The following is a 16,254-nucleotide window of genomic DNA, read 5'->3' on the forward strand; positions in this document are numbered from 1 at the left end:
GACGCAGTTTTTCACCTATCTGTCCCCCAACAAACCCTCTTGGATCTGCGTGGACCAAGTATAAATGGCCTTAGCATCCAGCAACTGGCCAATACCGGGCGCTGTGAAGCCCCACTGGCCGTGAACATGGACTTAAGTGTCGCTTCCAGTCTCCTATCTGCACCATCCTTGAGGGTAGATACCCCAGGAACTGGTAACAGCACCTTCTTTGAAAGGCGGGAAACTGAGGAATCCACCACTGGCGGTTCCTCCCACTTCTTCCTACCAACAGGATCAAAGGGATATGTATTTGTGAACCTCTTTGACAGCTGGAACCGCTTTTCAGGATTCTGCCAAGCACTCTTAAAGGTACTTTCTAATTCAGCCTGTTCTGGGAAATATACTGGCTGTTTTCTCTGAGTCATGAAGAAAGAATCTCCCTCAGAGGGTTCCTCCATAGGGAGCTCTAACACTTCCCTAATGGCCTTAATTAAAGCCTCAGAACCATGACCTAAAGACTGCTCCTGAACAGCATCCTGATCAGCCCCATCTCCCACTTCAAGGATGTCATCATCATCAGAGTCAGGGGCCACTACAGTAGCAGGCCGCTTTGGGGGCTGAGCAGGGGGAGGGGTGAGAATATCAAGAGTCTTTATGCTGCTGGCCCAGGCAGGCTCTGTATTATCAGCCTGTGACCCATCCACAAGTTGTGGGGGTACCCCACTGACCTGAGTGGCTACACCACTGGGTTGTGGCATCATACACGGTTCACAGGTAACCTGTGACTGTGAAGCTGGAATGAACTTTGTGCTGCACACCATGCATGTTAACTTTTTAACCATGATGAAGTAACAGGACACCCCCAGCAGCACACACACGCACACTCAACACCCACACTTGATGTGCTGTAACTCTACACAGTATAAGTGTAAAACACCTCTGTATTAGAGACTATGGTGTTGTGTACAAGTGGTTAACTAGCCAGTGGGTTAGACTCAGAGCAATATGAGGAGACCAGTACACCCCAAACCTTAACTCACGGATTAGAGTGAGCTGGTAACGCACAAAACACACAGTGATATGTCTGCACAGTGTAATACAGGCATTCCCAACCACGGTCCTCAAGGCACACCAACCGTGCAGGTTTTGTAGATATCCAGGCTTGTGCACAGGTGACTTAATTAGTATCTGAGGGATTCTGATTAAACCATCTGTGCTGAAGCCTTGATATCACTAAAACCTGCACTGTTATTGTGCCTTGAGGACCGTGGTTGGGAATGCCTGGTGTAATATAACACAGCTAAGCAACGCTGCTGCGCTGTTATAACTTGCTGTCTCTGCCGCTGCTGCAAAGGATCAAATCCACCACGCCGCTGAGGAGCTGTAATGGCGACCTCTGGATGCGTGAAGAAGCAGGAAGCAGAGACAGAGCGCGCCCAGCAGAGCCTGGACCAGCTCTGAGCGAAGCCCCGCCCCCTTTACACGGAGCTGGCGCTTCCAGTATATTTATACTGGCATAAGAAGCGTTTTACATAGGAAATGTTTTTAAAACGTTCTGGGCATCCCTGGTGGTCCAGCGGCATCACCCTATGCCAGTGTGATAGTGGGGTGTCGCGCGGTCCCTGCGAGAGGGCCGCCGCTATCTTGCCGCACGGAGCGGTTTGGGGTGTCCCCTTATGGGACCCCCAACCTGTACTCACCACTGACGTCTTCGGACCAGTCAGGGGGTGTGCGGCAGCTGGGGGGCCTGCTCGCTACAGCGCAATGCTGTGCGGTGACAGGCCTCACTCAGGACCGACTGTCCTGCAGCAGGGTCAGCTCTGCACCTGAAGAGGCTGGGGACTGACCCTTCCCCTGACACCCTCGAAGTAGGACAGCTGCCTGGTCAAAGCAGCGCCCCAAAATAACAAACTAAATAAAATTTGAAGAAAAAAATCTGGAGCATCCAGAAAGCACTGCCTCTCCTGAGGCACATTTTTCTAAACTGACTAGTGGAGGGAGATAGATGGGAGGAGCCAGTGCACCCACACTGAAAGCTTTAATGTGCCTGTCTCTCCTGCGGAGGATCTCTATCCCCATAGTATAACCCAGTATCCCATATGGACGGTAGAGAAAAATGGGAAAGCCAGGGTCCCGAGTTCTAGCGTTTTCATCCAGCCAATACAATTGTCACGATCATCATCAGTGCAAAACAAGAGAAAGTTGCTAGTCATTTGACAAACTCCCATTTTGTTCAGTAGAATCAAGCTGCCACAAACCCTCTCACTGCATTGCAGGATACTCTTCTGAATCCTTTAATTACCAACTCGGCTATGTCCTAAGGGGCTGCTGTAGATTATACAATCCTTATTGCTAACAGAACAGAAATTTCAACACATTAAGAGGAATTTGGTTCACCATAGTCTTAGTTGGGACAGAGCAGCAGAACTCCAAAACTAAAGGCCCAGACATAGGCGATACAACTATATTGTCAATGATTTCTTTTCAACTCTCGGGCGAGCAATATGGTGCATACACACTGAATGATACTGTTCAGTCAAATCATCTGTTCTGAACACGCAGTCAATATACAGTGAAACTTAGTTTGCATGTAAAGAAGACAGAGGGCAGTAAACGACCTGCAGAAGCGTGCCACGTTAACGATTACGAGCATAACGATATCGCTCAGAAGATCCATAATGAGCAATATTGTTTGGAATATCACAAAAAATTCAGCACCCATTCGAATAGTTATCACTAAACATTTTTTTGTGATAAATGAATATTTAAAATAAGCAAAATAAATCTCCCCTTAGCAAACTTTACTGCTAATATTTGTCAGCTGCAACCATGGAAAAGCAAACCTAAACAATGTATATGTTGCATAAAGGACTAGTAATTCCTATTTGTACACAACCTTATATCCCCAGTACTAGCCAACCTTACTTTTAAAAAAATAAGTAAATAACAAACCTTTCAATGCTACTGAATGTATACTGTGATCCTTGTTTTGTTTCGATTTCAAAGTCAAAGGAACGTGTTGTTGTGGTACCACGTGCAAAGTTGACACAGTTGATTTCATCAAAGCGGATGTGGACAGGTGGTTTATGGACATATATGAAGCCACGTTCCAGAGGATACAGCAGTCCTGAGCTGGCTTTGTAAGAACATGTGATGCACTGTGCTCCAGAGTGTCTGTCAAGAAAGCAAAGTTACATAATCAGTATGAACAAGAAGAACTCTAAAGAAACAAAGTGTAAGCAGACGTACATCTCAAACAGTGCAGTCTGTCAGTCACCTTGCTGAACAAGGTTGCTTCTCCGTTAATATAAAAATGCAATGGCTAGAGTCAAAGACCATGGACCATTTTCATACTCCAAATCCGCATACACTCCATCCACAATGGATATCCAACATAGGAAGAGAGGAGAACAATTGCGCAATACCACTTTTTCTTTTTGTACACACAATAAAAACAAATCAATGATAAAACACACAAGTCCAGGCGAGAGGAGAAGGGGTAGAGTTTACCATAAAAGATGGAGAACCAGGTAAAGGCTCTCTGAATGGGCATAGACGGTGACAGATGTTCAAGACCCGGGTAGCCACAGCGTCAGTCCACAGAGAGGTCACTCCTTCTCCAAATCTCCCAGTCTGTAGGTGCAGCTGCTCCGGAGCTTGTGTGTTTTACTTGTGTGTTTTATCATTGATTTGTTTTTATTGTGTATACAAAAATAAAAAGTGGTATTGCGCAATTGTTCTTCTCCTCTCTTCCTATTTTACGGGGTGTGCTGTAATGTGTACTGGGCATAACGGTGTGCTGTAATATGTACTGGGCATTACGGGGTGTGCTGTAATGTGTACTGGGCATTATGGTGTGCTGTAATGTGTACTGGGCATTATGGTGTGCTGTAATATGTACTGGGCATAACTGTGTGTGCTGTAATATGTACTGGGCATTACGGGGTGTGCTGTAATGTACTGGGCATTACGGGGTGTGCTGTAATGTACTGGGCATTACGGGGTGTTCTATAATGTGTACCAGGCATAACGGTGTGTTCTATAATGTGTACTGGGCATTACGGGTTGTGCTGTAATGTGTACTGGGCATAACGGTGTGTTCTATAATATGTACTGGGCATAACGGTGTGTTCTATAATGTGTACTGGGCATAACGGTGTGCGCTATAATGTGTACTGGGCATAACGGTGTGTGCTGTAATGTGTACTGGGCATAATGGTGTGTGCTGTAATGTGAATTGGTACAACTATGTGACCACACCACTCCCCCCCCCCCCCCCCCCCAAAAAAAATGCCCTAAATATTTAGCGCGCCTTCGGCACGCACTGTCCCTGTTTACAGGTTTAGATAGTTTCTAGTATATATGTATCTTTAGGCGAGTGGCCCAATTCATACCCCCCCCCCCCGACCCACATGTGCCATGCTGGGGAGAAGGGGAGAGGAGGCTTTATTCCGTTGGGACCCAGAAAAGGTCAGGTAGGACCCCAATTTTTAGAAGTGAAGGGTCCCCGGGACCCACTTTTTTGGGTGGTTTCGCGAACACTGAATGGGGGGGGGGGGGGGGGGCATTTTACATTGTCATTACTCATCAGGGTGGGTGTACAATGTAAAATCGGGTCTGGGTGCCTGCACAATAAAAAATCGAGTATAATCGCATCTCATTGGTTGCGATCATATGGCATGGCATGCGATGCGATTTTGTGGTTGTACAATGCCCTGCGATTGAAATCGGGGGCGCCGTGATAATACACAAGTACCGATTTTTCTTAAGATCCCGTGTGCGTTCCTTTTGATCTTTTGTTAAATCTCATGATCTTTCGTGCAGCACGTAAGATCAGAAGATTCAGCTAAAGATCCATGGGAGCGCGAATCGGACCGATATTGGCCGATTATCGGTAAACATCAGACGATATATCAGCCGATTTATCGGGAAGTCGGCCAAAAAATTGTTCTAGTGTGTGGGCACCTTAAGGTTACACAGGTTACACTCTGTATGGTCATTTTGCTAATCCCTCACCCTTGGAAATTCCCAGGTACTGTGATCTTGCGGTTTACAAGCGCCTTCATGACACGACTAACCATCTCGTACAGAGAGCCGGACATGTCCTTCTTTAGTTTTCCTTCGAAACGCTTTTCAACCTCTTCCCTAAGAAACAAAAAAGAAAAACAGTCCTACATTAAAAGGGGGAAGAAAAAAAAACACTTTAGGACCGGAGTGCACCAACGAGACAATATACTTAGGCCAATTCCAGATTGTAAAATACATACTGCAATGTTGGAGAGCATACTACGACATGGGATACCAACTTACAGAGTTAAATTTTATGTTGTTCTCAAATCGCCAATTACATTTGGACATTAAATGATTTAAAAACTAAAGATGGGAATGTATAATGCAAACAATGAAAAGGTAGGTGGCCTCTCTCAAATTCATTACTGGTGTGAATGCAGCTTAAGCAGGGTCTACAAAGGACGGAATTACCAAATTAGGTTGCAATGCCAATATTGTCTTCAGTTTATTTGCTGTGATATATTGTCCAATTTTCAAAATGGTTTTCTTACCTTCCTTCCATGGCATTATCTTTAGACTAGAACATCCTTCACTCTCCCTCTACCCTAAAAGCCCCAATACATTAGGCCGAGGTATCGCACGCAGCCACACATGCCCGCCGAGATTCCCAGTGGCTGGAAAGCAAATTATACATTGTATGTGCTCCTTTTGTGCATAGGTGCTAGCTCAATCCTCATTATACCACATCACCAAGAAACGACACCCCAGGTGGAAGAAGAAGAATCTGGCATTTGCCGTTACATATACAGGATAATGGGGCAGATGTATTAAGCCTTGTGTGGAGATAGAGTAGAAGGTGATACACACCAGTCAATCAGCTATGTTTCAAATATGAGTCAGGAGCTGATTGGCTGGTGCATTATCAACTTCCACTTTCTCTCTTCACCAAGCTTAATAAATCTGCCCTAATATCACTTAATCCTACTGTACATACATAAAGCAAGTCAGATACGTGAGATCTCAAAAAGATTTTCAGGACTTCTCACAGCACTGAATTATATGGGTTTCAAGTGAACTAGATGTCGCCTATATTTAACTTGTAGTCCCTCTTTCACTCTGATGTACAAATATAAACCACGGAAGTCTCTTATTCATCAAAAAAAAATGTAATAAAATTTGGACTTTTTTTGATGAATAAGAGACTTCAGTGGTTTATATTTGTACATCAGAGTGAAAGAGGGACTACAAGTTAAATATAGGCAACATCTAGTTCACTTGAAATCCATATAATTCAGCGCTGGGAGAAGTCCTGAAAATCTTTTTGAAATTTTGTGTGTTTTGTTTATAGTTTACAGTTGAACTATTTTGTTGACAGACAAACAGCAGCAGGATTCTACATTTTTTAGCTCTTAAGGTTTTGCTTGGTCAATTTTGTCTGTACCAGATATGTGATCTAATACTAATAAGTAAATAGTAGAAAAGCGTTAAATAAGTATTGGCAATATTACACCTACTCACACTGAATTCTCTAGCAGACAAAGCCAAAAATAACTACAAAGGAGAGCTTTTAAATTACTGTGCAAATCTAGCCACAGCTGCATTAGCTGAAGAGGATTTTTTTAAGCAGTCTTCTAGTAACTGCTAGGGTTTACTTTGGCAAAACTGCAGTGTATATACAAAAGTAGAATATTCATTAATACTTCCCATAATGATGATAAGATTTGCTCATTTTAATTTAATAAGTGATGATAATTACAGGTTATAAAGAATTTTCATAAGATAGCAATATTTAATGTGGTGTACACACTGGCCGATATATCGGCCCTTCAATTTAACAGCTGATTTATTGCACCCGATATTTGCCTGTGAATCAACCCTGCAGCACAGCCAATGACCAATATATCTGCACTTGCTGCAAGACCAGTAAAAGTGTGTATGCACTTCAAATAGGTCACCGAACTGGTTGGTTGGCCCATCCGTCAGCCGAGTGTGTACTAGTCCTCTATTGTAAAATAAGGAGTAGATATAATAGAGCATTAAAAGATTCCCGATTGTAGCATATTCAACGACAATCTGCATATTACCATCTTATAAATCTATAGTATCTTACCAAATAAAGTTTTGATCATAATTGCAACATTTTTCCAATACATAGCAGATGCCTACTAAAGTGTGTGAATAGCAGAACATTTTATGCTCAACGGCACAATCCATGTAACTAACCTCAGGTTCTGATAAGTAAAGCAAAGGTTTACTCACATACATACGCGCGCAATGCATATATATGCATAACTATAAACCCGAGTCTAAGCCGAGGTTTTCAGCTTTTTTTTTTTGCTGAAAAAGCCTCCCTCGGCTTATACTCGAGTCAGTGGCTTTAAACATATGCGCAGCTACAGCAATATGGCCTCCGGCCTCCTGCACTAGACATGTCCTCAGTGAAGGAGGCCGGTGACCATGTTGCTGTAGCCACGTTCAAAGTGGAGCCGGGCAGCGCCGTGTAGCAACTCATCAGCGGGCGGCTGGATGCAGGACCATGTCAGATGCGGCGTCTGCGTACCCCCCACCCCACGTGGAGCCAATCAGCGGCGCACCCCCAAGCCCCTGGAGTCAGAAGCTGGAGGCGGTGGCCTCCTGTGCAGGGGGATCATCTAGGCCTCCTGTGCAGGGGGATCATCTAGGCCTCCTGTGCAGGGGGATCATCTAGGCCTCCTGTGCAGGGGGATCATCTAGGCCTCCTGTGCAGGGGGATCATCTAGGCCTCCTGTGCAGGGGGATCATCTAGGCCTCCTGTGCAGGGGGATCAAGGCCTCCTGTGCAGGGGGAGAAGTCTGTGGTGTCCTGAGGAGGGGGAGCCGCCTGTGGTGTCCTGATATTATGCAGGGGGAGCAGCCTGTGGTGTCCTGCTATTATTATACAGGGAAATTTACCAGTAGCTGCTGCATTTCTTACCGTGGGCTTCTACTCGAGTCAATAAGTTTTCCCAGTTTTTTTGTGGTAAAATTAGGTGCTTATATTCGGGTCGACTTATACTATACGGTATATATTTGAGATTATTCTTAGCAGCACAGAAAATTCTAAATAAGCAGTCACTCACTCGCTCATATTGAGGGTCAATGTGATTTCCTCATCTTTTGAGAAAAGCAGGATTAAGAAGTGGTAACGGGTTTGCCCCTGCTTAATTGGAGGATCCAGACTGATCTGTAAAAAAAAAAAAAAAAAGGTTCTAAATGTCAACATTTTAAATCCTCCACATACACATTTTTAAATAAAAAAATTTTACATTGGAAAAAAGAAAACATTGTCTTTGGGCACAGATGTGACTGCTTTAAATTTAGTTCATGTGAAATTACAAAAAAACTTTAAGGTACTTGTTTCCTAGCACGGCCACACCGATTTACATCGGGGTGGTCGTGTCGGAAAAATCGGGTCGATCGCATCGCATGCGATTTGGTCGCATGCGATGCGATCGACGCGACCGACCGATTGTCGACCCGATTTTTTGATTGAATGAAATGTAAATCGGGTCCCTGGGACCCGATTTTACATTGGATTCAATGTAAAATATTCCCAACCCCCCCAAATTTAACGGCGTAAACCCCACCCCACGATAGACGCCAACCCGAAGCGTGGCGAGCGCAGCGAGCCCGCGAGGGGCGGCGGTGTGCGTCCTCCGACCTTTTCATTCCCCTACTATCCACGTCAGCGTGGAGTTGAGAATAGAATAGTGTGGCGAGCGCAGCGAGCCCCGCGAGGGGACGCGTATACCTGTGAAGTTATACGCGTCCGCTCGCCACGCTTCGGGCTCGCCACACTATTCTATTCTCAACTCCACGCCGACGTGGATAGTAGGGGAATGAAAAGGTCGGAGGACGCGCACCGCCGCCCCTCGCGGGCTCGCTGCGCTCGCCACGCTTCGGGTTGGCGTCTATCGTGGGGTGACGACGGGGACATCTATAATGTGAAATGGGTCATATTGGCCCATTTCACATTTTCTCACGATTTCAATGTTAAAAAAATATTTTAACATTGAAGCCTATGGAAAAATCGGGGGCATCACGTCGGGACCAATGTTAATGGTCCCGACCGACGCGATGCCCCCGATATTTTACCTTTCCCGACACGATTTCAATGTTAAAATATTTTTTAACATTGAAGCCTATGTAAAAATCGGGGGCATCGCGTCGGTCGTGTCGGGACCAATGTTAATGGTCCCGACCGACGCGATGCCCCCGATATTGTGTCCTAGCCGGCAAAATGGACCTGATTTCAAAGGAAATCGGGTCCATCGTGTGGATCGTGTACCTTAACTTAAAGGTACACGATCCATAAGATTGTGGCCGTGCTAGGAAACAAGTACCAACTTTAATAGTGTACACTTTTAAATATTAAATTGGATCTACAGTAAATGCAGTACAGGTTGAGTATCCCGTATCCGAATATCCGTTATCCGAATTATTCCGAAAACCAGACATTCCAGAAAGTGAACAAAATTATTTTTTTTTTTGCTAAAAACTCACTGGGGACATATGTAACAGCACTACTGAGGACATGATATGTAACTGGCACTATATACGTACAAGAAAATGGTTGCTTGGCTTTCAAATTCAATATCTGAGACACACATTTTGTTTCATTTTTTGAAACCTTGTTTTTTGAACAAATAAAATATATTTGTGTGCATTTCATGTGTTTGATGTGTTTATACAGCATAAATGCAAGATACTTCAAAATACATCATTGAAATATTAAAATATTCCGAAATACGGAATAATCCGTTATCCAAAATTCTCCTGGTCCCGAGCATTTTGGATACGGGATACTCAACCTGTATACAGTACAATAGCTGTAACAAACCACGTTTTACCAGAAGGTAGTTTCATACTGTATAGGACATTGTTTAAGTATTGCTGTATTGAAAGAACATTTAACATCAACAAATACATATACATTTGTTATTAAGGTGGGTACACACGGGGGCAATATTGGCTGAAATCGCTGGGAATATGGCCGCTGAGCGACCATATTGCCAGTGATTTGGAGTGCTGCTGGCGATAAATAGTCAGCTGCGCACTCCCGTGTGCACTCCCTAATGGTCGCTGGAGCATGCTCCCGCGACCAGCGGCTTCCCCCGGTGCGGAGCAGGAGGTCAGCGGAGATCAGCGGCAGAAGGATTCCCTTCTGCTGCTGCTCCCTCCTCCCTTCGCGTCCCTCCCCCCTTCTCCGCTGCTGCTCCCTCCCTCCTCCGTTCAGGTCTCTCTCCTCCCCGCCGAGTGATAGCAGCAAGCAGACACTGCTGCTCCCCCCGCCCCCTGACAGTAGCGGTGTCTCCTTTTCATCGCTGATGAAAAGGAGACACTGAGCAATAGGATTGCTGGCAATATATCGCTAGCAATCATATTGCACCGTGTGTACACAGCATTAGACTGGTTGAGCTGGGTAGTACATAACAAAACTTTAATCTGTTGTTCCTAATACAGGTTGAGTAGCCCTTATCCAAAATGCTCGAGACCAGAAGAATTTTGGATAATGGATTATTCCGTATTTCAGAATATTTTTATATATTTCAATGAGGTATCTTGCATTTATGTTGTACAAACACATCAACACCATGAAATACACACAGATATATTTTATTTGTGCATAAAACAAGGTTTCAATACATGAAACAAAGTTTTTGTTCTATCTAAGGTACTGACTTTGAATGCCAAGCAATCATTTTCTTGCACATATTTACTGCCAGCTACATATCATGTCCCCAGTAGTGGTTTAAGCAAGAAAAAAAAAATTTATTCACTTTCTGGAATGTATAGTTTTTGGAATAATTTGGATAAGGGATACTCCACCTGTACAACATTCTCCGTGCCAACTGATTATATTAAAGCAAAATCTTCAAATACCTAATCTAAAGACTAGAATCTAAAAATAAATTCAAATACCTAATCTAAAAATAAATTCTCAACCAAAACAAGTATCATGTGACCATTAACACTTCACTCTCTGAAAAGAAATCGTAAAACATTTTAAAATAGCTGTTGTAAAACAAAGCAACAGGGGAAATATTAAATTTTGTAGGAAACATCCAAGTGACATTTCTGAAAAGCTAACGCTTCTTACCACAAAGAACATCTGTCTTTGGTCCTTGTGCGGCAGTAGGAAAAGACGCAGTACAGTTGTGTAAGGAATTTTATAGTCAAAGGTTTTCCCGTGCAGGTGTAGGAAGGAGGGGTATATGCGAATGTCATAACGTCCACGTGGAGTAAGGCACTGCAACTCTCGGAATATGCAAACTGCATCACCTGTCGCCTGGATAACATCTGCCTTAGATAGGACATTCTGGGCAAAAGCCTGTAAAGAAGAGGTGGTCAATATGAGTCAATTAGAAACAGGATAGAATCTGCAGAAACCTAACCTTATGTATTATATAGCTTCCCTTCTGGACTTGCAACTTGGTGGGACTGCTATGCCATTACTGGTGCCTGTCCTTGTGTTTCCCTCCTATGTCCCTATAGATTAGAAGCTTGCAGCAGGGCCCTCTTACCTCCAAGTCTGTCTGTAACCCAGTTTGTTCTATTACGGTCTACTATTGTAAAAGCGCAACGGAATCGGCTGCGCTATATAATAAACTGTAAATAAAATACATCTACCATCAAGTACTCCATGCAGCGCAAGTTGCTTGACGTGAGCCACAAGGTCTCATGCAACTCTGCCAACGTCAGGCACGTTTTTATGCAAAATATGTCAGTTGCAACACAATGTGACTAGGACTCTCTAGGAAATTCTGCTGATTAATTTGATAAAAAACACTTGTATATTGTGTGTGACATTGTAGTAGTTCATATAAAGAATCAGAGACTCGGTCACACAGAAATATAATAGTGTTATTTCATATTGATCATCCCAGCCTTCTTGTGCATCCTTCTCACATTGCAACCAATACATTTTCTGAAGAAAAAAAAAAGAAAACCTGACAATAGAATATTTTCAAGTGACCTGGTGTGCCAATAGGTGCCATTTGGTGTGGCCGTAGCGAAGATTAATGAGAACACATCTGTATATACAAGTTACTTAAATGCAGCTAAACACATTTCAAAACAAGCTTTTTTTTTTACAAAATAGATTTTTATTAAGTCTTGCAAAGAGAGGAGCAATTTACAGGAGGGTAACAATTGTGCATTGAACAGAAATACTTTGAACAATGAGGAACAATATGAAGGCAGATCATTTAAAATCTATACATAATCTGTAATATGATTCGCCATATCTTATTCCAGTTGGCAAGACTTACATTTAACAAGGTGGGGAGGAGGTTGGGAACAGAAGGAAGGAAAAGGTAGGGAAAGGAACGGGGTTGGGGGGCCTCAACATATTATACGATACAATAGGAAATATAAGAAGGTAGCCGAGGATCACCCATCAGTGGTATGCGGTGGGGAGGTGAGAACTGCCAAGTCTAAGGGCTCACTATATAATACAGTTTGGCCCTGTTTTTCTCTGTATTCGCTCCACTTAAACCATTTCAGATGGATTGAAGTAGCAGAGGGTGAGTATTTGACGTTGGCTGTCTCAAGCAAGAAATGTTTGTTTATTTTGTTTGCTATGTGTCTGATTGATGGGATGACAGGTGATTTCCAGTGTTGACCTATGGCAGCTTTGGTGGCTATCAGGATGTGACCTAGTATATATTGATCTCCCACCGCGAGATGTGTGTTATGGTGTAGTAATGCAACAATCGGGCTGGGCAAGATATGGATTCCCAAAACCTCATCTATGAGGAGAAATACTTCAGACCAGAGCGTGCGTATTATCGGACATTCCCAAAAGATATGGTGAATGGTGCCGATGCCTCCACAATTCCTCCAACATAAGTTGGATACAGAGGGCCAAATGCCATGTAACCGCTGGGGTGTGAAGTAAGCCCTCTGGCACAGCTTGTAGAACATTTCCGAGTGTTGTAGACATTTGGACATTTTAAAACCGGAGTAGGAGATAGAGTCCCACTCCTCTTCAGTTAAAGTAATAGAGAGGTCTGATTCCCATTTAATATGTGCTGGTAGCTTCCCTTTCTTTGATTTAGTAGTTTGATATTCGTACCATCTGGAGATTCCTCCTTTATGTATCGGGGAAGTCAGTCTAGAGAATAGAATTCTAGGGAAGGCTGGAACCCCAGATGTAGATTGAAATGCATTGGATAACCAGTGGCGTATTTGAAGGAATTTGTAGAAATCTTGTTTAGGGACATTATGCTGCGACTGAAGAGTGGAGAATTGTGAGAGGGTACCTTCTGGGAATAACTGTTTCAGGGAGGGCAGGCCAGCTGTAGCCCAGCTGTCTAGCTGCAGATTAGGGATCAATCTGGCTATGGCTTTAAGCGTTAAGTCCGGGCCTGGTAGGGATATCTCCTCATCGTCTTTGATAGCTCTGTACCATGCGGAAATTGTGGCTCTAAAAGCTGCGCCCGGCCCTAACCAAGTTGGGGATGCATGTGAGGGTATCCAGAAGAGATCTGCAAGCTGAAATTTAGGTAGAAAGGAGCGTTCCATAATTACCCACGGTTTAGGTGAATGAGGTGCGAACCAGTCCCTGGCCTGACTAAGTATAGAAGCCATTTGATAGGCCTCAATATCTGGGTAGGCCACCCCCCCAGAGCGTTTGGGTAAGGTAAGGATTTTCCTTGAGATTCGGGGTCTAGTTCCCTTCCAAATGTATTTAGAAAACAGGGTATTAAATTTAGATATAATAACTTTGGGGGGGTTCCTTGGGATAGCTCGGAAAACATACATGAGCTTGGGCAATAAGACCATTTTAGAGGCCGTGATCCGGCCCATCCAGGAGATCTCATGAAGAGACCATTCTGTAATAAGCTTTTCAAAGGCGTTAAGTAGTGGTATAAAGTTACATTCGAATACATCGCTATCCCTGGTCACATGCACCCCCAGGTATTTAATAGACCTCGTCTGCCATGCGTATCGGTATCTGTCTTTCAGTAGCGCAACAGTCTCCGGAGGGACGTTTAGGGGGAGGGCTTCAGTCTTGGAGGTGTTCAATTTATAGAAGGAGATATTAGAGTACTCTGTTAAAGCCAAATGTAGTGCATCGAGGGATTTTTCTGGGTGTAGTAGGCATAGGAGTATGTCGTCGGCAAATAGGCATATTTTGTGTGATATCCCTCCAATAGAAGGGCCGAAAATCTCATCAGCTGATCTAATCCTTTCAGCTAAAGGTTCTATGGCCAACGCAAAGATAAGTGGTGACAAGGGGCAGCCCTGTCTAGTGCCGTTAGTAATCTTAAAGCTAGAAGAGAGGCAGCCGTTTACAAACACCTTCGCGGATGGATACGAGTATAAAGCAAAAATAGAATCTAGGAACCTGCCTCCAAAACCAAACTTTAACATTACGGATCTGAGGTATCCCCAGTGTAGCCTGTCAAAAGCCTTTTCGGCATCTAAAGAGAGCAACAATAGAGGTTCTTGACTCAGATCGCAGCTTTCTAGAACATTAAACACCCTACGCGTATTGTCCGGGGCCTGTCTGCCCGGGACAAATCCCACCTGGTCAGCCGCCACCAGAGAGGGTAGCAGAGGGGATAACCTGTTAGCAATCATTTTCGCATAAAGTTTTAGATCCGTGTTCAGTAAGGCTATGGGGCGAAAATTCTGTACTGATGTGGGAGGTTTGCCTGGTTTTGGAATCGCCACTATCCTGGCTTCCAGCATTTCTTTCGGGAAACTTTTGGAATCTGAAGCTCCATTAAAAACTCCTAGCAATATGGGGGCCAATTCTGTCTTGAAGCATTTATAAAAGTTGGAAGGGTAGCCATCGGGGCCAGGGGCTTTATCACGCGACAAAGCATCGATGGCCGCCTCTACCTCGGACAAGGACCAGGGGGAGCTCAGGGACAGACAGGTCTCGGAGTCCACTCTTGGGAGATCAATATTGCTCAGAAAAGCCTCGATGTCAGCTGGAGCAGGTTGAGGGGTATTGGGGTCCAAGTTTAGGTTATAGAGCTGGGAATAGTATTCCGCGAAGGTGTTTGCTATGTGGAAGGGGTCCACGACCCTATTTCCCCGAGGGTTATGTATAAGATTAATTCTCGCCTTAGCTCTGTGGCCTCTCAATTTCCTAGCTAAGAGTCTGCCTGCTTTATTCCCAAAGGAATAAAAATGCTGATTAAGCCTAGCTATATTCCGCTGAACTTCCTGAAGGGAGAAGGTATTCACCTTATCTCTCGCCAGTAGGAGACTCCTGTATATAGATTTGTCAAGGGGATCCGCCTTATGGACAGATTCTAGTCTGGACAGCTCAGTTTCGGCAGATACAAGTTCCCTAGCGCGGGCCTTCTTTAGTCTAGCTGCTGTTTGTATAGCGGAACCACGGACAACTGCCTTGAGAGAGCACCAATGATTAAACACATTAGTGTCCTCTGGTTTGTTAGTGGAGGTGTACAGGGAGAGGGAATCCTGAATCGCTTGACGAGATTCCAAATGGGACAGTGCATGGTTACCCAGTCTCCAGGGGCCCGGAGTAACTCTATAAGAGCTCTGGTCCCATGTAATTAATAAGGGGGAGAGGTCGGACCAAGTCATAGGCAGTATATCGACTTTACGTAGGGAAGCTAGCGTCCATTTGTCAGTTAATGCCAAATCGATCCGCGAGTATGACTGATGTGGGTGGGAAAAAAAGGTATAGTCCCTAACCGCAGGATGCTTGGCTCGCCAAGCATCGTGCAGGTCGTATTCGCCCAGGATCTGACGTAACCCGGTAGGATGGTCTACTGCATGGGGGCCTACATGCCCACCAGGGCGGGATCTATCAACAGTAGGGTCGAGGACTGTATTGAAGTCTCCGAGCAGGAAGAGAGCTCCCTTTGCGTGTTTTTGAACTAATGCGCATAATTTTCTACAGAAGGGAATTTGCCTTGTGTTAGGGCAGGGCTTGACAAATGTTTTTAAAATCTGGGAGCCAGGATTAATGTGTAGGAGCCAGACAAACTAAAAATAGGGACAGTGCACGCCGAAGGTGTGGAAAAAATTTACAATGCAATGCCTATTCGACATGTCACACACCCATTACATGTTATTCCACATGCCATAATGCCCATTACACGTTATGCAACACACCGTAATGCCCATTACACATTCTACCAAACACCGGCATGCCCATTACACATTCTACCAAACACCGGCATGCCCATTACACATTAAGCCACACTGTAATACCCATTACACACACCATGCAGTATACCATAGCACCCACTAAATAGGG

The 16,254-nt window shown here is 44.3% G+C and overlaps 1 protein-coding gene across 1 annotated transcript in view; it reads right to left on the reverse strand.

The window, feature by feature from the left end:
* Positions 1 to 16,254, reverse strand: part of SSRP1 (structure specific recognition protein 1) — a 58,997-nt gene that overhangs the window by 16,553 nt on the left and 26,190 nt on the right. Inside the window, exons 5-8 of the mRNA XM_083146108.1 lie at positions 11,107 to 11,337; positions 8,087 to 8,190; positions 4,996 to 5,124; positions 2,932 to 3,153 (exon numbers count right to left, since the gene is read on the reverse strand). Of these exons, the coding sequence (XP_083002234.1) occupies positions 2,932 to 3,153; positions 4,996 to 5,124; positions 8,087 to 8,190; positions 11,107 to 11,337 (686 nt within the window). The remainder of the gene's footprint in view (positions 1 to 2,931; positions 3,154 to 4,995; positions 5,125 to 8,086; positions 8,191 to 11,106; positions 11,338 to 16,254) is intronic.

Source organism: Crinia signifera, chromosome 6, assembly GCF_055691185.1.
Source record: "Crinia signifera chromosome 6, ASM5569118v1, whole genome shotgun sequence".
Lineage (NCBI taxonomy): Eukaryota > Metazoa > Chordata > Amphibia > Anura > Myobatrachidae > Crinia > Crinia signifera.